Source organism: Halyomorpha halys, unplaced genomic scaffold (assembly GCF_000696795.3).
Source record: "Halyomorpha halys isolate HHAL.00 unplaced genomic scaffold, Hhal_1.1 Scaffold157.1, whole genome shotgun sequence".
Taxonomy (NCBI): domain Eukaryota; kingdom Metazoa; phylum Arthropoda; class Insecta; order Hemiptera; family Pentatomidae; genus Halyomorpha; species Halyomorpha halys.
Window position 1 is genome coordinate 1,736,851 of NW_027114029.1, and position 25,390 is coordinate 1,762,240.

Genomic DNA, 25,390 nt, shown 5'->3' on the forward strand with positions numbered 1-25,390 from the left:
TTTTTAGGTTAATAGTGTATAAATGGAGAAATAAAAACATATAGCATTTTCCATAGTCGCTAACTAAAGAAGTATTCGTCATACTAAATATCAATGCAATATAAAGCTTTCTGAAATTATTTTACGTAATTGTGAACGAATCGTTGGTTTGAGTAATCAAGAGATTACTCGTATATTGCTGGTTGAGCTTTCACCGAAATGCTCCGATGGGCTGTTTACGATGCAGGATCTCTTATCCACAAATATTCAGATTGATAATGAATGAAATGTTTTAAGCTCTTAGCGGAATGGCGCGCTATGAAGGTGATGGATTAATTTGTTCGTTAATTTTAATGAAATAATAGAAAATGAAAATGAAATTACTTTAGAGTTTTTAAAAATAGCGATTATATTGTGATAAAAACTAAATGAAACAATAGGCAAACGAAAATATGTACCTCTTTATTTTATAAACGTACATAAAAATATAAATATTATATTCAGCTGATGAAGTAATTCATGTATTATCCACTTCTTGTTTTCTAACAGAAATTCAGGGGCTTAATATACACTGTGGACCGTGATGACAAACATTTTTTTCAAAAGATAAAAGATTTTGGCAATTATATCAATATAACTTTAGCAAAGAGAAAAATATACAATATGTCAATTCATCCTGACCCTCATACAATGAAAAGAAATTGTAAAAATTCTAAATTCAAAACATTACTCTTATTAGAAACACTGATAGTGAAACGTAATATTTTTTTTAAACTAAATAAATTAGATAGATCAATAAATTGTATAAATAAAAGATATTGCGAAGACAAAAAAAATAAATTATTTAAATAAAATAAATATATTTTAGAATATTTACAAATAAATTAAAATAAAGATTGTTAGATACGCATTTGAATAGATAAAAGATACAAGAAAGCGGTATAAAGACAATCGCGGACTGATCAATAATACTGACATGATATTCCAGAGAAAGCAGCTCTTGGTATACTCTGTCAATATAGAAGGCACTGGAAACAGCTGTGCTTGACGTCACTTCGATGAAAGTGCTAAATGCAAAACATCCTCTGAGGGTGACTGACTTACATTAGGAGGGGGTAAATCTTTTGTTTCGTTTGTGTACGTTTAAATTTTTATTCTCAGTTCTAGACTAAATTTCCAAGTGTCAACAAGTACCAAGTTTCTGAACTTGACATCGGTCTTGGATTATTAAGTCTCCAAGGCTGGTATACTGCACAATGAGTGAATTAAGTCAAGAAGAGGTAATTTTGTTTTTGTTAGTCTTCATGTGGTAAATGTTGTTTATGTTCTCAATCTTTGTGGAATCCTAAGTTTTGATCGATGAATATGAACAGAAAATACTGGAATGACTTTATTTTAGATTCGAAGGAGAAGGTTAGCTAGGCTTGCAGCTTTAGATACAACCCCTGGCTCATCTCAAGGAAATAATGTTGCAGTTTCTCCAAATTCATCATTAGCAACATCTCCAGTTACTCCAGGACCCACAACTCAGCCTAGAGGTAAAATTTATTTAGATTGTACTACAGTGTTAGTATAACTCTTAGTATCGACTGATAAGTGACTTATTGGGTTTTTGCTTTAATTAATTCAGGAGTGACTTCTCATTTCTAGTAATTTGGGCTTAAATTCACTTAAGCTAAGGAACTATTAAAGGGCCTATGTTTCAAAACATGCCAATGGCTTTGTGTATGTTTGTATTGTTTTACTTTAAATTTTATTGTTAGTAAACTGAAATTCAAATCAGAATTGATTTATGATTATTTATATGACTATATTAAAAGCTATAAATTTTACTTTTTAGAGCTGGATTTGCCATATTGCAGTGAGTATTGCATTACAAGTTTTAGTGTTTTGCATTTAGTTGACCAGTCACCCTTTGGACTTTTCTTTAACATTTTGTCAACAAAACATGCTTCCCTTTAATTCATTACCTGCCTAACCCATTACCCTGTCATATACCTTGCTTGTGCGGCTTATTTTATTTTAAAACAGTCATGACATTCCTTGTAAGCATAATTTTATTTTTTATTTTTTTGTCTGTAGGTTTCTGCTTTTATTATGATTTGTTCTTGATTATTAGTGCTGACCATTTTCTTGTTCTGAATATTAATTAAGTATTGAATGTTAGATCATATATGATCATATGTGCTTTGTTTTGGTTCTTGTGATGTTTTTCCCTATTTTCACCATTTAAATTAATAATTGGCTTGTTTCATACTTAATACATTTTATTAAACTTTCTAATACATTCCTAGTTACCTAAAGATTAGGGGAGGGATGGGTGAAACTGTTACATAAAGATATAGTTATGCTTATTGAATGTGACATGCTTGCTTCTGTCCCTTTATGATTTGTTTATTCTTTTTTTCTAAGAAAATATAAACATACCTGTATAGTGCCATGTAAACAAATTTCATGTTATACAGATTGACTTAATTTTCATCATACTAACAAATCTTTATAGATGTTGGCTATGGTAAAAGTGATTCACAAAGTACTGACTCATCTGCAATGGAAGTGGAAGAAGGTAATTCTGAGGCCGAAACAGGTGGAGGAGGACATCCTGAAACTAAAGGAAGTCAAATAGATGTGGACTCAGGAATTGAAAATATGGAAGTTGAGGAAACTAAAGAATCTACGCCACGCGTAAGTAAATTTTTTAAAGTTAGCATTCTGTTAATTGTATTCAACAGTGAAAATTATTTAAACATAAAATCAAATTTTGTTTTTAAAAAATAAGTCATAGTAAAATTAGATGTGTGTATTCCCCCCTACTTATTGGCTAGTAGAGATTAAATTAATTAACATAGCTTTGTTCACTTGTTATATTACAATCATTGCGTATTAACAAGCTTCTGTAATACATCCCTTTATGGTTTACTAGTATTTACTGATGACGGTATAAACTTTGATTACTACAAACGTATATTGTACCCTTAATACATTGCATCGGTATATCTGTCACATACCTTTTCTAGGTGATGTAGAGTTGCATAACTTTATTATTTAAGCAGCAATGATAAATTAATTTAGTTTAATGGCATTCATTTACCTAAACAATTAATAATATGATGCTATTAAATATAGTCTGTAGCTAAGTTAGCTATATAATCCTTTCAAGTCTTATTTGTAGTATACCTAATGTGGTTAAAATAAAAATTAAAAATTGAACTATGCTTAGTCCATGATGGACACAGCTTAAACTGATTATTCCCAATTTTATAAAAGAAGGAGGGAGAATTAGATAGTACAAGTAGAATGTATACAAACTATTAAGGACATAAAAATTAAAACCTATATTTGTGATGTCAATAGCCAGTTGGTGCCCCAATATATTATTTGTACAGTTTAATAAACTATTACAGTTGTAGGTTACAAATAAGATGTGTTTTGGTTCAATTTAAATCCATCTTTATACAATTTTCTTGTTCTTAAACTTGAAATTATTTAATGGAGAAAGGGGATTTCAATTTATTTCTCCAAATTTTTTCCTATCCCAGCTTATAGATTTATTTCTGTTTTAGATCTTATTGATGACTAAATTAGTATTTTATGCATATTGATTAGTAATTATTGAGCCTCAGTTTTATGTTTTTTTGAATCAGAAAATAAATTTGAATGATTTAGGTTAAGATTATTTATCTCATGATATTGAACAATTGTACTGTAGTAATTTCAATTTATTGAGATTTGATCAAAATGTTGGAAAAGAATAGAACTGAGTAGAATGTCTTGATGTAAGCTTATTGTTATTCATTAAAATAAAACTCAACATATAACTCTCTCAATGATATCAGATTATTCAGAAAAATACCAAGGGAATAGGTTTGACGTTATCCACAGACATAATGGATTGAGAAGTGCTAAGAAATATTGCAAGACTTGAAAGGTTGTTACCCTTAGCACATTGATTACCATGTACAAGTTAATTCATAGTTTGTGTATTGCCTAGCACGCTGGATATGAGTTATCTTATAGTCTGCATTATAGCTTAGGACTCCAACAACTTATCTTAGAGTCTGCTTACGTACCATATGTGTGAAGCTAGAATGAAGTTAAGTGTAAGTGTGCAGGGGAAATGTTGTGGCAGTCAACTTATTAAGAAATCAATCGGGTTAGTTAGATTGGTCCTAACTGTGACTCAGCCTTCGGTAACTATAATTATGGGTCCCATACTGGATTGAAACATGATGATTTTTTATATTGCCTATTATTCATTTTATTGTTTATATATATTATGATTGGAAATAACTCTGAGAGCTGTCCGTCTGGAAGCATCTCAAGAATTTGAAAATGCACCAAGTTGAGAGATTTTAAATGAATTGCTACACATATATTAATAAATTCCTAAAAGTCCTACTGTATGTACCATCCCAACTTATGCGTAAAACTTTGTTCGATAGCATATCATTTAAAGCAGTTAAAAATTTCACTTATTTTCATACATTTCAATTTTATTATTTATTATATTAATTAGTAAATATTTTCCAAAAAGCATCTTTTTGTTTTGTGGTGCTCTTTCAAAGAATGCCTATTGCACATAATTCTTAGCATTTCCATGTCTAATTGTAAAAATTAATTGTTTTGTGGTAATTAGTCATAATAATACCGAAGATTATTTCCAAAATTGTTTTGAGAGAGCTCAGAGTTTGACGATCAAACTATAAGGCTAACTATAATCCATGCTTCAGAAGTACAAGTATTTATTTGAAGAAACTTTAAATAAATTGTTAGAGATTACAGCAAGGTTTCCTGCAAGATTCTTTGGTTGTAATTATTGAAGCTTCATATTTATTTATTTTTTTTCAATATTGCCTTTTTTAACTGTTTAAAAAAAATTAAACTCTTAAAACAATTTAACTGGTTATTTCAGAAGTAACACATTTTTCAATTTACTAATGATACATGTGCCATTTTTGTAATTTACCATTATTTATTTAATTTGTTTGGAATTGCATCTAACTTTTTAATTAAGCATAAATAATTGATTTTGGTATTGTTATGAGATATCGTCAGTTCTTACAATGTATTTTTTTATCATAATTACTTTGTATTATGTGAAATTGGTGTCATAGTTAATATATTAAGTGATTATAACATCATCAGTTCCATTGTTATGTAAGTTTACATATTCTCTGATCTTTAATATTGGGTATAATTTTTTTAATATTTAAAATGGTAGAAATATCATAAAACATATTAATTTTTTTCTCTTATTTTAGAGATCAAGTGAGGGTGGGGGGACTGAAATGACTGAAGAGGCTCTTAGAGTTACTGTACAAAGAATACTCTGTGTATCATGGACTGAAAAAGCAGAAGACACAATCTTCCTCTCTGAAACTGCCTCTTTTGTGAGCGAAAGAGAAGCAGCTGGAATAACAGTAGATATGCAGGTTTGTTTCTTTTCTGAAGTAATACTAGTCTTATTTTTATTGTTTCTCCAGTGATTCACTGTAAAACTGATTATTCTTATTTCCAGTGTTGGTTTTCTCATTATTAATTTAATTTCTCATATTTCTTTTGTTTATTAGAAACAAAATGATTATAAATTATTGGCTGTTATTGATTGAGTTTTACTATAGTACTTATTAAATAACTAAATTCATTAACAGAATTGTTATTCTAAAATTGTTATTGTATATTATAATGTTTATGACATTCTTTCAATATTATAATGAATTGAAGTAAAAGTCTTGAGAATCTCATCACTTATTCAGTTAAAAACCATATTGCCCAAATTTGTCAGCTGATCATCCTTTGTTTCTTCTGTTTAGTGTTAAGATAATTATTTGATCCCCTTTTTGAGGTTTTAACAGCTATTATTTTAAGATGGTGTCCTAATAGTTGATCATGTTAAAGCAAGTTATCATGACATCACGTTTTATATGTTTCTGAAACCACCGGGAGATAAAAAAAAATGAATAAACAATTATTTGTGTCATTTTCATTATTAATTTCTTTAATTCATTATTGATGAAATGTTTTATAACATCTATTCTCTCATTATAGGATATAATTAGTCAGTGCATTATGGAGGTAATTCACCGAATCGCTGGAGGAGATAATCCACTTATTCCTGCTGCTTCTAATGTTCCTAAGACTGCTAATGATATTGCAATAACATATTTGACTGATTCGTACTCACGTGTAGCTGTAGAAGAAAGAAATCACCCGAAGGTAAGTTGCAATCATGTTTCTATAAACATGCATATTTTACTATTGGTCATAAGTTATTGTTTTGTTTATTTTATTTTATTAAAAAGTTAGATTTTGGAAAACGTTACCTGAACAGAAATGTATAAAGTAATAGTTCATAAATCAATGCCTGATTGCTTTCTGTTCTCCTCATCATAGAAGTTAAAAATTTAAACAATAAATTTAATAAAAGTTTAGAATTTAAACAATAAATTTATTCCTGCAATTGTTATTTTTGATAATGCTATAATAAATATATTAGATAACCCAAGACTTAAAAATAAGTGATTGCTTAGACGTATGTAGTAAAGACAATGATGAAAGTAAAACATTGATTTTTAAATTTTACAGTGAGCCAACAATGCCCCTCCTTGTAATATTTTTTATTTGGAAACCTTATAATTTATACTGTTTTAGGTTTGCACATTTATTTATTTGTTTATTCTTTTCTTTTCAACAAAGTTTCAGACCTTGTTTCAATTTTTGATTTCCTTTTACCTGCTTTTTAAGTCAATTATTTAATATCCTGCCTAATCTTTCTTAAAATTTTCTTCTTTTCCTTTTTCAATAAGGTTATATTTTTTCCTTATCTTGTCTATGTAGTTCTATGTTTCGATAACATTTTTAACTAGCCTTCTACCTGGAGTTGTTATACTAGTAATTGATGTGTTACTTATATAAATGTATTTATCTTATTCTAAAAGTGTGTTACGAGGAGAAGATGATTGGGGGTGTGGTCAAAATGAAAGTTGGTGTAACCTATTTAAAACACCAACATATTTGTGTTTCATTTTGACCGCACCCCCAACCATCTTCTCCTCATACGTCATCTACGGTCAACTATCCCTCATAATTGTAAAAGTGTGTTAGTTATTCAATTTTCTGGGCTAATAAAAATATTAAAACATTTTTAAGTAAAATTTATAACTATTATAAAGAAGTTCTTATGTTTTGAGATTGACTAGTCAATCAATATCTTTGTTATGTCTATTCTCTTTTATTAAAAACAAAAACTTCTAAATTATGTTTTTATTTTACTAGAATTAGTTTAGGATTATTCCTAATCATAAGATTATCCCTTATTCAATTATATGAATTGATTCATAAGTTTTGTAAGCCAACCTTATTGTGCATATACAGCATAAGAGGAATCTCAAATAATAATTTAAACTTTATTAGCATTGTTTTTGAGCTAAAGTGGTTAATTATATATATATATTTATTTAATGGATTGCATATGACATTAATAAATACTTATTTTTATTTTATGATTATGTTTAGTTAAATTAAATTAATAACTTGTTTATTGTATTGATTGCTCATTATATAACATTTAAGATTATGCTGTATATTATATGATTTATTTATTTTCAATTATGTATTGTACATATAATTAACCTAGCACCTGGTTTGATGTTAATGTATTTTTATATTTTCTAGAAAAGTAGCGTTCGTCCACTTCGATGGCTCCTTTCTGAAGTACGGTGCCAGTGTGTCCAGTTCACTGCAATGGTTCTACAAGGCTCTCTGTTTGAGAGTTCACCTCTTGTATCACCACTTCTTAATCCATTGATCTCTGGTACTTTGCCTCGGGGGTTCCTACATGAGTTACTTTCTAGGATACATTCCAACCCTGAGGCTATGAACAAAGTAAGCCAAGTATAATATTCATCTTAGTAACATTTATATATAATTTGAATAACAATTTGAATTCTTCTTCAAGGCTGATTTATTTATCAATTATAATAAAAAATATCCATTAAGTTTCAATCTTAATTTGTGAAATGTTTATTTTCTTATGATTCCACTCTTACATTTCAGCCTTTCCGACTATTCTCAAGGATAACTTATTCTAAATTTTACAACTACATTGTTTTCAAAAATTGTAGGGTATTCTGCCTATGTCAGATTAGATTTTAGTTTATCAACCCAATTCTTATCTAATTAATTCATTTTTTCAAATATTACATTTACGCTTTCTAATATAACCTTATATCTTTCTTTACCAACAATACTTTTGGTGAGTTCGAGAGGTATAAGGATGTATTAGAAAGTAATATTAATAGAAGTGTAATAATATTAGAAAAATTTAATTAGTTAGATAAGAAATCGATAAATAAACTAAAATATAATCTGACAAAGGCAGAATAACCTGCAATTTTTTGACAACATTGTAGTTGTGATATTCTGAATAAGTTAAAATATAGGCTAAATTAAAAAAATTAAGGTGCATCAGCCAACTAAGAATAGGAAACCTGGAGCACATCAAACTACACCATGGAAGCAAAACCATCACTTTCAAGGCAAACGAACTCTGTCCATTCTGCCAAAGTTATTTCAATAATGGTTTATATCACATCCCCCTCCATTGTCCAACCTTTAAAGAAAATAGATAATATATCTTAAAGCCACCCGTTTCTTGCGACCTACAAAACATCGAAAATATATTGAACATTGATAGTAAGGACAAATGGACAGACTCTTTATTTACATTGTAACAGTATGTAATAAGTTTGATTTTGTAAGTGGCATATAAATTGTAGCATGTAAATAGTTTTCAAAGCTAATTAATATTTGTTCTTATATTATGCTTTCGTTAATTTATAATATTTCTCATTATTTTAAGTTTAATACAATGAAGAAATGAATATTAATAGTTTTGAATTATCCAGACTGTTTTATTTTTTATGAATGGAATATGGTCCGGGCGCGGTCAAAAAAACTCAAATCGTAAATGATTATACTATTTTTTTTTAGCCAACAACATCTATACACACAGTCAATCAATAATCTTCCTTTTTTATTTTTGTTTATTGTTTTTTTATGAAGAACTTGTTTTATCTTCAGTTTATTGTTTTTGTAATGGAACTCTGGTTTTGTTTTATAACTGTTTTTAATGTAATGAATTTGTACAAGACTTTGTCTTTCAGAAATAAAATATCTTTTATTTCTATATTCAGAATAAGTTATCCTTGAAAATAGGAGTAGAATAATAAGAAAATAAACAGGTTGAGACTCAATGGGTTTATTTTATTATGATTGATAATTTCAAATTTTCACATCATCTTTTTAATGTTAGACCTAGCAACTGATTGCTAACCTGTATCTCCTGAAATACGTTGATTTCCGTTTTTAGTTAATTTTGTTGCATTTTCATTTTTTATATATTTTTTATTGAATATAGGCATAGATAGCTCATAATATAAAATCTGTAACTATATTAATTTTAAGTTATATGTTTAAAACTGTTTGAATATGGACTGCTCATCCAATAGGATTTGTTAGGTTACTGCTCAGTTATAAGATTACATGGCAGAAAGAGTTGCTAATAATACTTGATTACTAGATTTAATTATTATCACGTAAGGTGCTTAAAAATATACTTATAAAATTGATAATGAGTCCTTAATACTAAACTATAAAGGATATAAAATCGTAATATCAAAGATCTTCATATTGTTATTAATAAAACAGTTGCTTGTGTCAATTCAAAAGCTTTGGCCATTGAGTAGTTGTTTTTTCTAAGATGTAATTAATTTAATAGTTAGTTTTTTTTTTGGAAGATATTTGATGGAAAGTAATTATGTTTCAATTAAAATATTACACTATTTATATTTTATTCATTTGATTTTGTATTGTTATTTTATATTCAGCATTAACTTTTGGAATTTTGTATCTTTGTTAAGAAGATAATTTTTTGTTTTTGTTTTGGCCTGTCTAACTGTAGTCATTAATTATAGGTGTTTAGCCCCCTGCTTCAAGGTCTGTTCAGAAGCATGCAGAATGTTTCTTTGACCGACAATGCTCACAGAAAACCGCTGGAAGCACTAGCGGAGCTTGTAGATATCAGGCCTGGCCCAGCTGGCAATTCTAGGCCTATATGTTCTCTGATTACCAATCAGGTATCAAAATATTTATATTTTCTTTTTTCTTTTTTAGTAGATGGACAAATTACAAGTGTGTATTAAAATAAATATGTATGTAATATAATTTGTATCTAAATAGTCTAAGGTAAAAAACCATTCATTGGAGGTGTCTACATTATATTGTATAATCTAAAATAGCATGCTTTTAAATAGAAGTAATTACCCAAATAAACTTATTTTATTTTTTAAAATATCTTTATTGATATTTACAACTGAATGTTAAAATATATTCAGTAAATTTGATCTCAGTTAAAATGGAGTGATACAGGCGTGTAGAGAAACTACATTGGTAGCACTCTAATGACATTTTTACATTAATAGGTCTCGTGGCCATCTTTTCAAGCGCCCCGGAGGATTGGATGAAGAGGAAGTAAGCTTAGAAACTGGTGTGTTTGGGTGGTTAGGGAGTTTATAATGGAAAGAATGATATCTGGTTCAGGCTATTTGGTTACATATGGAATATTAAGGTCTTTATGTATGATTTTATTTGTGACAATGTAAGGAGCATTGAGGATCTTCAAAGGATTTTGGGTTGTAAGAATTGGATACGAGTGAAATTTGAAGATTTAGTGGAGCCCCAAAGTTCAACTCTGTATGTCCAGATTGGTCTTATTACAGTCATGTAGATCAGTCTTTTGTTATGAATTAGAAGTTTAGATTGTTGCAGTTTCCTGTCTTTTCAGTCTAGTGTGAGGATTTCCAGGTTAGTCATTCGTTCAGATGTAGTCCAAGGTAGATCTGTTTGACATGGGTAAGAGCAATGTTATTAAAGGAGACTGTAGGGCAGTCGGTAGGTTCACGACGAATGGTAAAGGTGATTTGATGGAATTGATTCGGATTTATCTTAATCCTCCAATTATACCATTCTTTGATATGAGATTGGAGAGTTTGGGATGCAAGTAAAGGATTATTATTAACTGTGAGCAAGATGACCTTATAAATTAAACTTCATTATTTATTTTTGAAATGATTGTTAACAACAAATTTATTGCTCATTACTGTATTTGATGAATATGAATTGACAAGAAATTGTTTTCTCTATTAGTGAAACTTTGACATATTCATAGTAAATTTTGTTTTGAGATCATCAGATGCTCTAATAAATAAATATTTTTTAATCTACAGGTACAATTCTTACCAGAAACTGTCACAAATGCCGCCGGAAAGGAAATCACTAGAACCTCATTTCTTGGCCCCTTTCTGAGAATCTCTGTCTTTCCAGAAGAGGATCCTAAAGTAGCTGAGAAACTTTTTTCAGGTCATTCATCAACAGATAAGACTCTTTATACCTCATTACAACAGGAACTAGAAAACTCTAGGGTATGTTTTTCTTATTTATTTATAATATTTTTTCTATGTCTAAATCATTTTTGATATTTGCATATCAGTATGGTCAGAAAAGTTTGCTTAGTTTAAATTTATTATAAAACAGTAAATGCTATAATTTCGTCTTGGAGAAACTTGAGTGGGTTTTTTTCAGTTAGTTAGATAATGTATTCTTACTGAGCTGGAATCAAAACTATACCCTAAACTAACTCAAACTTTGTGAAGATAATCAGGGGTCAAAAGAAAAAAAAAATAGTTAAAAACTATTTATTGCCGATGTTTCGCCCCACTTTGTAGAACTTCATCTGGGTTGTTCCGATTGAGAGTTTTTGAAACTTTTTTTTCTAAAGCTCTTAACTGGAGCAGCCTTGATGAAGCTCTACAAAGTGGGGTGTCTAAACATCGGCAATAAATAGTTTTTAACTATTTTTTGTTTGACTGCACCCCTGACCCTCTTCTTCATAATATAAAATAATACGATCAATTATTTATATGTATAACTCAAACATTATTTGTCATTACCTGTAACAATGTTAATATTTATTGCTCTGTTTAAATCATATTTAAAAAAAACCCGTCTCATTCCCTTTTCAACTTCTTAAAGCAAAATTATTTTTGCTTATTTGGTCCCTGCATTGGTAATGAAATTTTACACTCTTGATATAATTCAAAATAAGAGGAATATTACTGTTTATGTTTGGTATATTTATTAATAAAAAAATCCTTTACTTTTCCTCTTTGACCTTAGAGCCAAATTTAAGTACGTATTTTGGATTTTGGTTTTAGCTGATCTTAATTCTAATTTTATGTGCTTGTATATTCGAATTTAGGGACATAAATATAATTTTTTGATCTCAAGAGAATTACTTGATATTTCCCCAAAAAACTGTCTTTACTACTCTTAAAACTATTCTTTCTGTTTTAAACCTGGACAATTGTTGCTATTTTACTCTGCTATTATTTACTTTAGTTCCTTTATTTATATACAAATATTTTTATTAACGCTAACAAATTTACAGTTACTGTAAAAGTGCTTCATATTAGAGCTGTTCAAAGTTAATTATTTCTCAAAAATGTGTTAGCCCTCTAAAATTAATTTTTCATTTGGTTCTCTTTTTAATAGAAATTTTATAAATATTGATATATAAATATGTAGAAGTATTGGCGTTAATTCTAATTATTAAACTTACTATTGTTTTTTCAGACAATAATCTACAAAATTTTCCATGACATCCTCGTAAATTCTTCGTCACGGGAATCAATGCTTGCCTATATTGCTGCTGTCCTAAAGCGAAATGAAAAAAGGACCCAAATGCAAGCCGATTTCAAAACACTTGCTGGTGACGGTTTCATGCTCAATCTGCTGTCAATTTTACAGATGCTGTCTGCAAAGGTATTTTTTTCCCCTTTATATACTGTGTGATCTCTTTTATTTCTTATACTAATTTTATTTATTTAATTTACAACAATTAAATAATAGCTCGTAGTTTATGTCATTTTAAAATAATAGCAATAGCTCACTTCACAGTAGTGTTTAGTATATGGGAACTAACTCTATGAAAAGTACAATTAAAGGTTCTCTCTTTTAGGAAACTTAATCGAAAAATTTAAATTTTCCTTGTATTTTTCATTAAGTTAGTTTCTATGAACGTATTCACTGGCTGTGAAGTAAGCCATTGATGTACTAAACTAATTATCTGCAATTTGATACAAAATGGGTGGTGCATTTAGAAATTTTTATTTGTTTTTCTTTGGTATCATTTTAAATTTTTTTGTAAGTATTTAAAATGGAAGAAATCTGTTTTTTTAACACAAATAAAATTTATTTAGAAAAATAGAAGAAAGTTTACATAAATATACAATAATAAAAATCTCTTCGTTATTTTAAAGAAACATTACTTCTAATAGTCATTTTCATTGCCTTTTGTTGGCATCCATCATTTCTAACCCATGATATATTAGTCAACACCCTCATATTACTGGTTACATTATTTTTATTTTTTCTGTTTTCATTAAATTTATTTATTACAATTTTACCTCGTCAACAAAAACATAGTGATTTTTAAAAAAACTTTAAGATGTAAACTTAATTCGTAGAAAAATGTAGAATTCATTTAAATATTTTATTTTATGATTATCTAGAGCCAAATACAATGGTTCCATGGGCCCAATACCACCTCACTTTAAGTATTATGTTTGTATATATGTGTGTTTACTACACTTGTGTTATGTTCATTTAGTTATAATACATTAATTATACATATGGCTCGCTATGTTTGTGTAATATTGACTAATAATACAGAATTAATTTTAAAACATGTATAATGAATGTTGAATGTATTATTTTCAGGTTAAACTGGAAAATGTTGATACTTTGTATCCTTTTCATCCGTCCTGTATGGTCGATATCAGAGATGATACACGACTAAAATTCACTTCACAAGAATCATCTGACTGGCTCCACAAACTAAGTTATTATTATTTCATGATTGGTTACTTGTATGGGTTCGATTAAATAGCACCATTTATCTTTTAATATTACCTGATGCTTTTCTTTCAGACCATAGTATGGCTTGGAAAGAGCCCAATTTTTCGACACAATGTTGGTTCCTAACTCTTCACTGCCACAATATTGCATTACTACCAGCACTTCAAAGATATCAAAGGCGATTACGATCCCTTAGGGACTTACAAAAGCTCGTTGATGAGATGCAAGCATCTGAAGATCAATGGAGGTGTTTACCACTGGCGGCGAGGAACAAAGAACTAATCAAGCGTTGGAAACATCAAATCAAGGTATATTTTATTTTACCCTAATCTTATCTGTAAATCAAACATTATATTTTAATAGATAGTTTATGGAGTATAGAACAGAAACAATTGTTTAAAACTACAGGTACTGTACTTGATAGAGTTGTTTATCCAAATAACATTTAGTATTTCTCAATGGGGTGGGAATATAGACATGACTTTAAGCCAATACCTTCTGAAGGTATCCTCTATTTAGTACCTTTTCTAAGATCACTTAGTTTTTTCATTTCCACTCTTCATAATTCAATTTCGTCCACAAAGTTGGTTATATACAAGAATTTTCCTAAAACTGATTTAGCATAACTTTTGTTGAAGCCAACAATCACTTCTGTAAATACGTTGTTTATTATCTGCTCCTGGATATTAAATTTTTAAGACAATGGTTATGAATATTTCGACTATCATTATTTGTTTTTTATATAATCCTTTCTTCTTACTTCCTTGATTTAACTTCATTAAATTGGAGTATTTACACGCTGTAATATTACAGTTGTAAAGCTTGATGTAGCTAATTCCATTATGTATTACATAGGTCTAAGATTCTGGCGAACAAGCAGCTAAAATTTGAGGGCTGGCTGTGTCTAACCAAGGACAAATATTCAACCTGACGATCAGTTTACATGCTTAGTATTGAGAAATTACCATTTTAATTGTGTAATTCATAGATTTGGGAAAGACTTCAAATCGTGTGAAATTCACATTGTAGCTCATGCACTGTGCGACAGAGATTGAGGGAGCATACAATTTGAGCCCAAACTACTGGAAAGGCATTGTAGAGAAAGATGATGATTATTTGCCGACCAGCAATGGGGAGTTGTTTTATTCACAAATTTCTCTTTAGTCTGTAATACTCAGACTCTCTCGGCAAGGTTTGAAGATTGCCAGGAGGGCGATTTGCTTAATATACTATTTTTGAGTCACATTCTTTTAAGGCAGTCATTTTTAATTTGAGAAAGATTAATTTCCACAGTCGTACTAAACTGATTTTCATTGGTTCCACGGATAAGAGGTAACAGTGAAGAAGTGTTCCTAAAGGCTGTCTCTATTCCTTCCATTTATTGGCGAAGAGTTTATTCTTATGGAGAATAATTCACACATACTTCTGTATACTGCAAAATTATCACCGAATACATTTTTAAACTGGCTTACAAGTTCTCCTAGTATAGATCTAATAGAATACTTGTTATGTATATTAACTGCACATATCAGGCATGGTTATGTTCCTTGTGACATAAATCAGCTTCAGTGTAATTTATTCATAATTGTTATTAAAATGTTATTTATTGACCGCCTGAATTAAGACCCTTCATTAACTTCATGCCATCCTCAGTCTGAAGACCTGTTTTTAGCGAAGAATTATTGATTTTAAAGAAATTTTAATTTCTCATTTTTATCCATTATAATTTATTTATAGAATATTATTAATAGCAATGATTAGTTTATATAAACTATAAAGAAATTATATCTTACCACAAAAAAAAAAAGGAAAAAATTCTAGAATGTTGAAAAATCAGTTTTTTTTTTTTTTCTGTTGTGTACATAAATATGGGTATTATTGCTTATTGATGGAATGATGAATAATATTTTAGCATTATCTGTGTTTTATAGCATCTGCATGAGGATCTGTATATCTTTATGGCTCTTTATTTCTTCCAAGACCTTTGTAAATATAATTGAAAATAAACTTTTCCCTACCAACAAACCTTATGTGTCAGTAAATCTCTTAACACGACCATTCATTGTAATAATTTTTACTTCAAATAATTTCATTTTAATCTGTATTTATTTTTTCCTCCCCAGAAATTGACAAAAGGTAAAGCATGCACGGAGGCTGGTCTCCTTGCCCCCGCGCTGATGAGGCGATCTTTGTTGTTCTATACGTCTGTTGGTGAATTTCTCCTCTCTGCCCTAACCAATGGAGATAAATCTAAAATACCTAATCTTCCGTTGCCCAATGAGCCTCCTCCAGTCTTTGCTGCCTTGCCCGAGTGGTACGTTGAGGATATTGCAGAATTTCTTCTCTTTCTTCTTCAGTAAGTATCTATTTTCTTTCCCTATCATAAGCTCATTGTTTAACCGAATTCTTTGACTTTCTTTCAAGAAAAAATATCTCATTTGAAAATGATTCTGTTAATATATCAGTTGTGTTTCCATCCTTGTAATTAGGTAATTACGCTTGTTGCTAAAATTTACTACAATTTGTAATTGACAATTTTTTAATACTTTCTTTTGGAAACAATACGCATAAACTTTATTCTTTTTCTAGATTTTATTCTCTTGTATTAAGTAATTCTGAATTCTATTTTAGTAAATGGAAGATTGTTAATTTTGATGTCATGAAATACTTAATGGGTTTTGCAACTCTACTTTTGTGAAGTAAAATTATTGTTCTAAATTTTAATTGAAGGATTTGAGGCAAGAATATGACAAGCAACATAATGAAAATTGTTCAGTAGAGCAGTTTTAAAAATTCTGCTACCATTAATGTTTTATACCGTTTAAACTTCATATTATCATACATAAACATGTTGGAATTATGGTGATAGACGAACTAACTTAATAAATAACTTTAAAAAGAAATCTAAGGAGCATTTTGCACAAAATTCTGATTGTTTTAGAATTTCTAGTTAGTCATATTTTTGCCTCTAGCCATTCAGTTATAATCTTTTTACAAATTATAATTTCATAATTACCTCATAATTATTTTATTATTGTTTTATTAGTCTAATGATCTTTAGAAAATTAATTATCAATTTGAAGTTTGTTTTTTTTAAACTAAGAGATATAAAATTTTCAACTAGAAATTTTTAAGTAAGCGATTCCTATTAATGTCTCTCCATGACATTACTTAAGAAGAGTAAGAATAACAAATGTTTGATAACAACAGTTCTTTCAAAATGAATGAACTATTATTTTTATTTTGCTCCCCAGTTCGCCACTAGTGTCATTGTAAGTTCAGTTTTTTATTGCAATGTTTATACAAGCACAGTGAAGCTAACGCTATGTTTTGTTTACGAACAAGAACCCCCATTACGTTAGCTATTTTTTTTGTCTTTAGTTCTTCTTTTTGTAAATTGTGAAAGTGCTAACTGAACTACTAGTCAACTATTTTTGTTTCATTTTTCATGTCATATTATAAAACTTTAAATTTCATATCCATTGTTAAGATGCCCTAGAACAGCACAAGGAGTGATATTTAGGACTATTTTACAAAAATAGATCATGAATGGAACTTTTGCAACTTAATGTCTGTAATAGTTTTAGAAAATATTAATTTTCTTAGGTTAGTACAATGATTTTTTAAATAACCCAATTTCAGAAATAATAGCAAAATAATATATTTTGAAATTGAAGAGTTTCCGATTAAATTCATGAAAAGTTTTGTTGGTTTTATATTGGTTATTTTTACCAACTATTAAATAATAACGAGAATGAAAACTAATAAGAAGGTGTTCTCTGAATCATTTTGTTTGTTTGTTTAATGAACCATTTTTTTTCTTAACAATTCTTAAGAATTTTTTATCAACAGTTCATTAACGTTTGGGAAAAATAGCAAAAACGATTACCCCTACTTGAAATTACTAATACTAATTCATTTCATGATTAAATTAAGTGATTTAATTTTTTTTTTTCATCAGAATGAAGAACAACAATTTAATGCATGAGATGTATTATTCCTTCTGTTCTCTACATTACTATTTGTTTGTTTGTTTATTTTTAATCTTGTATTTGTGAGGTATTATTTTTTTATTCTTGTTCAAAACAGTTCCATCATAATGAGATGATAGCTCTACTAAGTAAATTTATCTAAATATTAACAAAGAATTTGTTAACAGGTACATGCCTAGTGTTGTTGCGGAAACTATGGATGACACTCTATTCACGTGGCTTCTCGTTTGTGTATGCACTCCTTCTGCAATTAAAAATCCTTACTTGGTAGCAAAGGTCGTGGAAGTGCTCTTTGTTCTTGTTTCTGGTCTCCTTTCCCGGCACAGTGTGCTTCAAGATAGGTTCATGTCTCATCCCCTGTCAGAAAGTCATCTTGCTTCCTATCTAATGAAGTTTTACACTGGTAAGTTTTGTAGCCAGCATTTTCTTTTATATTAGTTAATACTTTTGAGAACATATCTAATTAGCAACAATTACTTTTCCTAGATGTTGAAACGACCGGTTCTAGTTCAGAATTTTACGACAAATTTACAATTAGGTACCATATAAGTTTAATTCTAAAGAGTATGTGGGATAGCCCTGTTCATCGAAATTCCATTATTAAGGAATCTAAGTAAGTATTTCAAGTTTTTTATTTTTTTATTTATGAATGACCTATTATAGAATTTAAATATATCTTTGTGGAAGTTAAACGTAATTGTCTTGATGACTGCCTCAATAGAATGCTGGGTCGATAATAGGTTTTCTGTTATTGAAATTTTGGATTGATCTTTGCCAGTCAGTCATTTTTGGCATCATTTTCCTGATTACATATTTATCTTATACCTTCGAAACAACAATCAACCCCAATGAAGAAATTGATGCCACTATATGTGAACGCATTTTTGGTGTCATATTTTTAATCAACATTCCAAAGACATAATATTGACTCCAGTAACAAAAATATTTAAAAAAATAAAAATGTTGAATCTTATTACACTAAGATAATTCCGATGCATTCATAATCAACCCCCAATTATGAAGAAAAAGTATGAATACTTATTGTTGTGAGTGTAGACACATCATGGTTCCAAAAATGATTTACATCCAAATTTTTTTCTATTCCCCAAAATTTCCATTCCACAAGGTTATGATAGCTGAGTGTTACCTCAGTGTTTGTGGGTCTAAAGCAACACTTGTCTGGGAAGTTTGTTTTTTATATGTTGGTTTACCCATTGAATAAATCTTTATCCTCTTTGACTAGAATAGATCAGTAAACCGCAGTATGAACAGTTCTAGCAGTAGTACATTATAGTTACATCGCAGCATTAGATAATAACCAATTTACATTTGTATTTCCATATTATTATTTGTTATTATTATTATTGTTATTGTTATTTATTATTATTAGCTGTTATTTACTGCCCTTAAATAAAGTATGTAATTTTTATAAATCCTTACTTTATAATGGTAAAAGTAAATGCTATTAATGGTATCTTATTTTATAAACAATTTTTTTTTTTTACTACTAACCTATTTTAAGTGCCCTGTCGTGTTCTATTATAGTTTCATTTTCATATTTATGTACTATCTTTTTATTGTCAACAGGTGTGGAAAACAATTTGTCAAATTTATCAATATGCTTATGAATGACACTACTTTCCTCCTGGATGAAAGTTTGGAATCTTTGAAGGTAGCAAAATACAACAATTATGATTATATTTGAATTTATTTTTCTACTTGAATGATTTATTTAATTTTGTTTTCGTTGTGCACAGAGGATTCACGAAACCCAGGAATTAATGGCTGACCAGGCCGGTTGGAGTGCTCTGACAACAGAGCAGCAGCAGTCACGTACAAGGCTATTGGCTGCGGATGAGAGGCAATGCAGGTGTGCTTTTAGATAAATACATAGACACGTATAAATACATACACAGATAAGCAGATATGAGCAAAAATTAACTATAGTTGAAACTAATAGCTAAAATTGCTATGGAAAAAACTAATGATAAATAAATATCGTATCCATGATCTTTTTGAGCCATCAGCTTCAACTATAGCTAATTTTTGCGCTACTATGCATATTATTACATAGACTGGTAAATACATATATGTCTACTTTATATATTGATGTTACAACATCAAATTATTTTTTTAATTTTATAGTTTAAATGGTTTGTGGAATTTTCCTCCATATCGATTGTTTATGTTTGTTTTAATTGCAATTGGTAATTGTTTTGTAGGTCTTACATGACATTGGCCCGAGAAACCGTTGATATGTTTCATTATTTGACAGTTGAAATCAAGGAACCCTTTTTGAGATTGGAATTAGTTGGAAGACTTTCAGCTATGCTCAATTTTAACCTTCAACAGCTTTGTGGGCCAAAGTGTAAGCTATTTATAGTTTTTAAGAAATTATTGAAAGCATTTTAGATTCAAATAATTCTTTTCAAGTTTCATTCTTGCTTCATTGGTTTTAAAAAAATTGTAATCATGTTAAAATGTATACTCAGTATGCATTCCTACAGACAGTTTTGTTTCTTTTTCTTTATTCACAGTGAATTATTAAATACTCTGTTTTACAATCAATTATTATATTAACCAGTGAAAATTAAAGTGGCATTTTTCAAGTTTTCATTCTCACGTGCTCATATGATATTCTTTATCTTTCAATCCTATTTTTAATGAGTACTAAGCACTCATGTTAGTTATGAATTTATTGCTGAAAAAAAAATTTATTTTATTTTAAAAGGTAAAAACCTAAAGGTCAATGAACCTGACAAATATGGATGGGAGCCCAGGAGACTGTTAGGCCAGTTGGTTGATATCTATCTTCATCTTGATTGTAAGGAGTTTGCAGCAGCGATTGCTGCTGATGAGGTTGGTGACATTTCATTAAATTAATTTAGTCTCGGATTAAGATCATCTCTTTAATATGTATAATCAATATTACTATAAAATATATGGTTTTAATTTTAGCGTTATGCAAAATTAGTTGTGATATAACTACTTCAAATTAAATTGGAAATTTTTAACATGTCTTATCTCGTGCTTTGATAAAAAAATAATTTTTTCATGTGCTCTTGCAGTAGTCCAGGCGATGATAATCAAACAAAAATATGGATTTATTTGGAAAGTTTTGATATTTTGCTCTTTAACTAATTCAAGAATATCATCAAAAATTGTAAAAATAATAAAAAATTAATTAGTTTAAAAATATATGAAATATTATTTTTTTGTTTGAGATTGGTTTACCTAAAACACAAATATCTTTTGAACCTGATCTCTCAACTTATTTTATTTTTCTCTGATGTTTCGGCTTTCAGACCATTATCCAAGGAGACACCAAAATTATTCATATTATGTACTTACAATTCGCTCAACACACATCACTATATCTCTACTAACACACCTTTACTATTGGTTTGTCCAAGTTATTAAAATTTGTTTTCCCTATTGCAGGCTAATTGCACAATCTTTAAAATAAATATATTTATCAATTAATATCACACAGTTTCTTCACATAATTTTATAAAAGTAAAAACAATATTTCTATTCTTATTAGATCAATATTAAACAATTTTCTTATTTACATATATACTGTTGAACTACTCTTATAAAACCTACCTTCGCCAGATTAGGACTCTGTTATCAACAAATTGCAGTGCTTAGTCTATTTTATCATTAACTTTCATATTTTTAATTAATAATTTTCTATTTTTGTCTCTAAAATTAGTTATTAAACAAAGTTCCTGCATTTAAACCCCCAATGCCTGGGCTATAGACTTATAATGAGAGTAAAATATTTTTGCTTTTCATTAACATAATCAGTGGTTGGTAATTTTAGAAAAAAAAATTAATAAATAAAACTACTCAAATAAGTTCAATAGTTCGACATAACAGAAATTAATTTTGGAGATGAGCCCTTTTCGAAATTTCCAATTCAACTAAATTAATTTTTTTATCTAAAGCATCTTATAAATACCTGCTTTAACTCCATTATTGGAACTTACTAAAGTGTAATATCCCTGTGGAATGCCTCTGGAAGTCCTATTTCTAGTAGGAAATCTTGTCTGATTCTATTAATGTACTATGTTAAGAAGTCCAAGTTATATTATTAACAATTAGAGAAATTTTTAATATATTGTTGTACATTTCAGAGGTCATTTAGAAAAGAACTTTTTGAAGATGCTGCAGCAAGGATGGAAAGGGCGAGAATCAAAACCGCTAGTGAAGTTGAAAGGTTCAGAGCTCTTGCTGCTCAAGCATATGAAATTTCTGTTGCCAATATTAAACGTGAAGTGGATTACAACGATGCACCTGATGAATTCAGAGGTAAATTTTTCTCCTATGATTATTAATAATTATAAAATAAAAAAAAAATAGAATGTGGTTATTCTTTAGTATCCATTCTATTTATATGATAAGCTAATAATTAATATTGCTGTAGTATTTTACTAAAAATATCTCGTAATCTGAAGGTAGTTAGGGTACTAATTAAAATAAATTACCTGTTTTAAGAATCAAATTGAATCAGGTGTTGTGTAAACTTTTGTGATAATAAGAATTCTTTAAAGATAAAAATCCATATTTTCTGATTTGAATGTAAGTTTCGACAGAATAAAAAAAAAATAATTTTTTTTTTAAATATCAGGCCTTGTAACATTTCACTTATTTTAATATTCATCTTAAACTGATGGCAAAAATCTTAATATTATAATAATTAATGTGAAGCCTTGATGTGATTTAGTGAATTAAGAAAAATGTTTTGACACAGATTTGTCACACAACACATCTTTCAACTAAGATATACTAAGGACTGAGAAACACATTTTAACTAATCTTGTTTACTATGAATATAATATCAATTGAAAATAAATAAAAATGGGATTAGAGGTTTTAACTTAGTGGATTAAATTTAATATAGAGGTATAAATCTTGATTTGGTATCGCTTTAGAACTAAATTAGTTACTGCCACGATGGTAGTGAGTAATGTTGTTACAGTTACGTATTTAAATATTCGAACTTGTCTAGCTTTAATTTTTGGTTTAAATATAGCTAACTCAAACTAACCAATTCGCAGTCTTAAATTTTTATTTTATTAATTTCAGATCCATTAATGGACACCCTTATGGATGATCCAGTTCTGTTGCCGAGCGGTAAAGTTATGGACCGCTATGTCATTATTAGGCATTTATTGAATTCATCTACTGATCCTTTTTCACGGCAACCACTTTCTGAAGATATGCTTTTACCAGGTAAATTTTGTATTTATTTAATCATAATGTGATTTATTATTAACTGTGAAAATTAGAATGAAATTAAATTTATTCAATTAGTTATTTTTTGAATTATCGATTATTTAATCCAATATTATTATTACATTGCAGCAACGGAATTGAAAGAGCGCATAGAAGCATGGAAGAGGAATAAGGATTTGAAGCAGACAGGACAGATGTGAGGCACTCGTCACGAGTCAGATTTTCCACCACCAATTGTGCCTTCTCCTGCCAGGTGTTGATGGTTAAGGCTTTTCAGACTGCCTACAGAGATTTGACTGAGCCCACCTCTTCTGGCAGCTGTCTTAGTAAAGGATCGGTCTGCTGCAACCATTCCCCTTGAGATCTCTCTCTCATTTTTCTTTCTCACTCTAGTATATATATGTATGTATATGTATACAAATCTTATATATTTGTGATTAATTTACTGCCCTGTATATAGTCCTTGTTGATTAATTGAACAGTATCACATTAAAGTTAAAAAAAAAAAAATATTGTTTTTACTTCATAGCAAAAAATTACTATTGATTCCAGATCTTATTTTGTCAGATCTAGCAATTTTTAAATTTTTATTATTAATTAGGTGCATATCTGAAGGGATTTTTAGTTTAATAATTGTAAAGTCGATTTTATATATTGTTATAAGTAAATAAAATTTTCCCTTTTTGTACCTAGGTTAAATATATTGTATATTAAATGAATAAAACACCTTAATTTGTAAGAATATTATGTAAGTGTCAGGGGATTCTTAGATTCTGCGAAATCCCTGATCGCTTCCAAACCCTCGTAAATATACTATGTATATAGTGTCTTATGTGATGTGATGTGTCCAATTGTACACTGATGCTCATTGGAATGATTATAATATTAAATTGGAAAACATAAAAAAAATTCAAAATAGAATAATAAAATTGCTATAAAAAAACAGGAAAATGAATGAAAATTATATGCTTTTACTTTTTATAAATTTCTGTGGCCTTTTTTGTACTTCCTTACTCCTGAATCAGCTTTTATTTCGTTCTGGTTAATTTTTATTATGATTGCAAACATTTTAAAACGTTAGGTAAACATTTAAATTATGAAAAGGAGTAAGGACGAACATGACTGGAATAATGAGACAACGATGTCTGCCTCAATTTTACATTGAGAGATTTATTAGCTAAAACCTGACACTGTTCAAATTATCATGTAAATATTAGTATTTTGGAGAAAAAAAAAGGCATTTATGGTTAAGCAAAGGTTTTATTTTGTTTTAAAATTAATTTATTTCTGTCTTATATTTGGTTGTACTATATGAAACTCCATTTTTTGAGATAATATTAATAAAACCTAAATGGATAAAATCCTGTTCTGATTTAATTAATTAATTTGTGCTCCTTCATTTCTTCTAGGGGACAAATTTTTTAATTCCCATTTCATAAAAGCTCTGGTTCAAGAAAGAATTAATTTCTAAAATGTATTGCTTATTATATCGGTTTAGTATTTAGCCCAATATCTTCAAAACAGGTCATTAGTTGCAGATTGATAGAGAAGAACATTCTCGTACTTTATTCAATTTCTTTTTTTTCCTTCGAGGAGGGAGAAGGTTTGGTTGGAAAGAAAAAAGAAATAATAAGAAAATAATGGTGGCTATTAAGTACTGATTGTTAAGACCCAAGTTGTAGATCATGATCAGAGCTGCTATATGCTGGTTTTAAATGAAGATCTGGAAAGATATATTTTTATATCTTCAGTGTAAAGCTGTTTATAACAGCCTTTATAAAGACCTACAAAGTAGGTCAGAACTGCCTTTAATATACAGTTTCCACTATTTTAATGTAATTTAAGACTGCCACTCATACTATCTTGATTCACCATCAACCATCAATTATATCTTTTTTGTTTGCAATTTTAATTAATTTTTTAGTTCTTTATTTTCCAACCCCAGTTTTGTCTCTATCTGAACTTGGCATCTTTACCGATCCTTCACCAAATATACCCTTTCTGAAATACTGATCTGTGATTACCTCCTAAGCTTTTTTCAATAACAAACCTTGACTCACTTGATTATACAAGCTCTGACTTGAATTCAATTGAATATATTTGTAGGTAAAAGCCAACAAAAATTACAGAAGAATGCGGCAATACTTATCTAGAGGGAATATTATATCTTAATTTTAATTTTTTGTTGAAGATAATTTGTCAAA

General features: G+C 28.9%; 1 protein-coding gene across 2 annotated transcripts; it reads left to right on the forward strand.

The window, feature by feature from the left end:
* Nucleotides 1-23: 23 nt before the first annotated feature.
* Nucleotides 24-24,547, forward strand: Ube4B (Ubiquitination factor E4B). 2 transcript variants are annotated; one of them, XM_014417460.2, is made up of 23 exons: nt 24-303; nt 1,141-1,259; nt 1,379-1,517; nt 1,820-1,840; nt 2,483-2,664; nt 5,241-5,411; nt 6,028-6,195; nt 7,654-7,863; nt 9,954-10,115; nt 11,265-11,459; nt 12,670-12,858; nt 13,816-13,936; nt 14,026-14,261; nt 16,077-16,309; nt 18,113-18,348; nt 18,432-18,558; nt 19,533-19,617; nt 19,703-19,815; nt 20,168-20,313; nt 20,677-20,804; nt 22,085-22,259; nt 23,037-23,183; nt 23,316-24,547. In XM_014417460.2, exons 2-23 carry the CDS (start codon nt 1,236-1,238, stop codon nt 23,384-23,386), a joined length of 3,279 nt encoding a protein of 1,092 aa, XP_014272946.1. In that variant the 5' UTR covers nt 24-303; nt 1,141-1,235; the 3' UTR covers nt 23,387-24,547. The 2 variants fall into 2 exon arrangements, with proteins under 2 accessions (XP_014272946.1, XP_014272947.1); XM_014417461.3 differs by lacking the exons at nt 24-303; nt 1,820-1,840 and having other exon boundaries at nt 1,027-1,259.
* The last annotated feature ends 843 nt before the right edge of the window (nt 24,548-25,390 follow it).

Excerpts from the sequence above, each read along its gene's own strand:
- Ube4B (XM_014417460.2), top strand. The coding sequence starts at position 1,236 with ATGAGTGAATTAAGTCAAGAAGAG. Across the intron at positions 5,412-6,027 it reads GAATAACAGTAGATATGCAG|GATATAATTAGTCAGTGCAT; the intron begins GTTTGTTTCTTT and ends CTCTCATTATAG. Across the intron at positions 6,196-7,653 it reads AAGAAAGAAATCACCCGAAG|AAAAGTAGCGTTCGTCCACT; the intron begins GTAAGTTGCAAT and ends TATATTTTCTAG.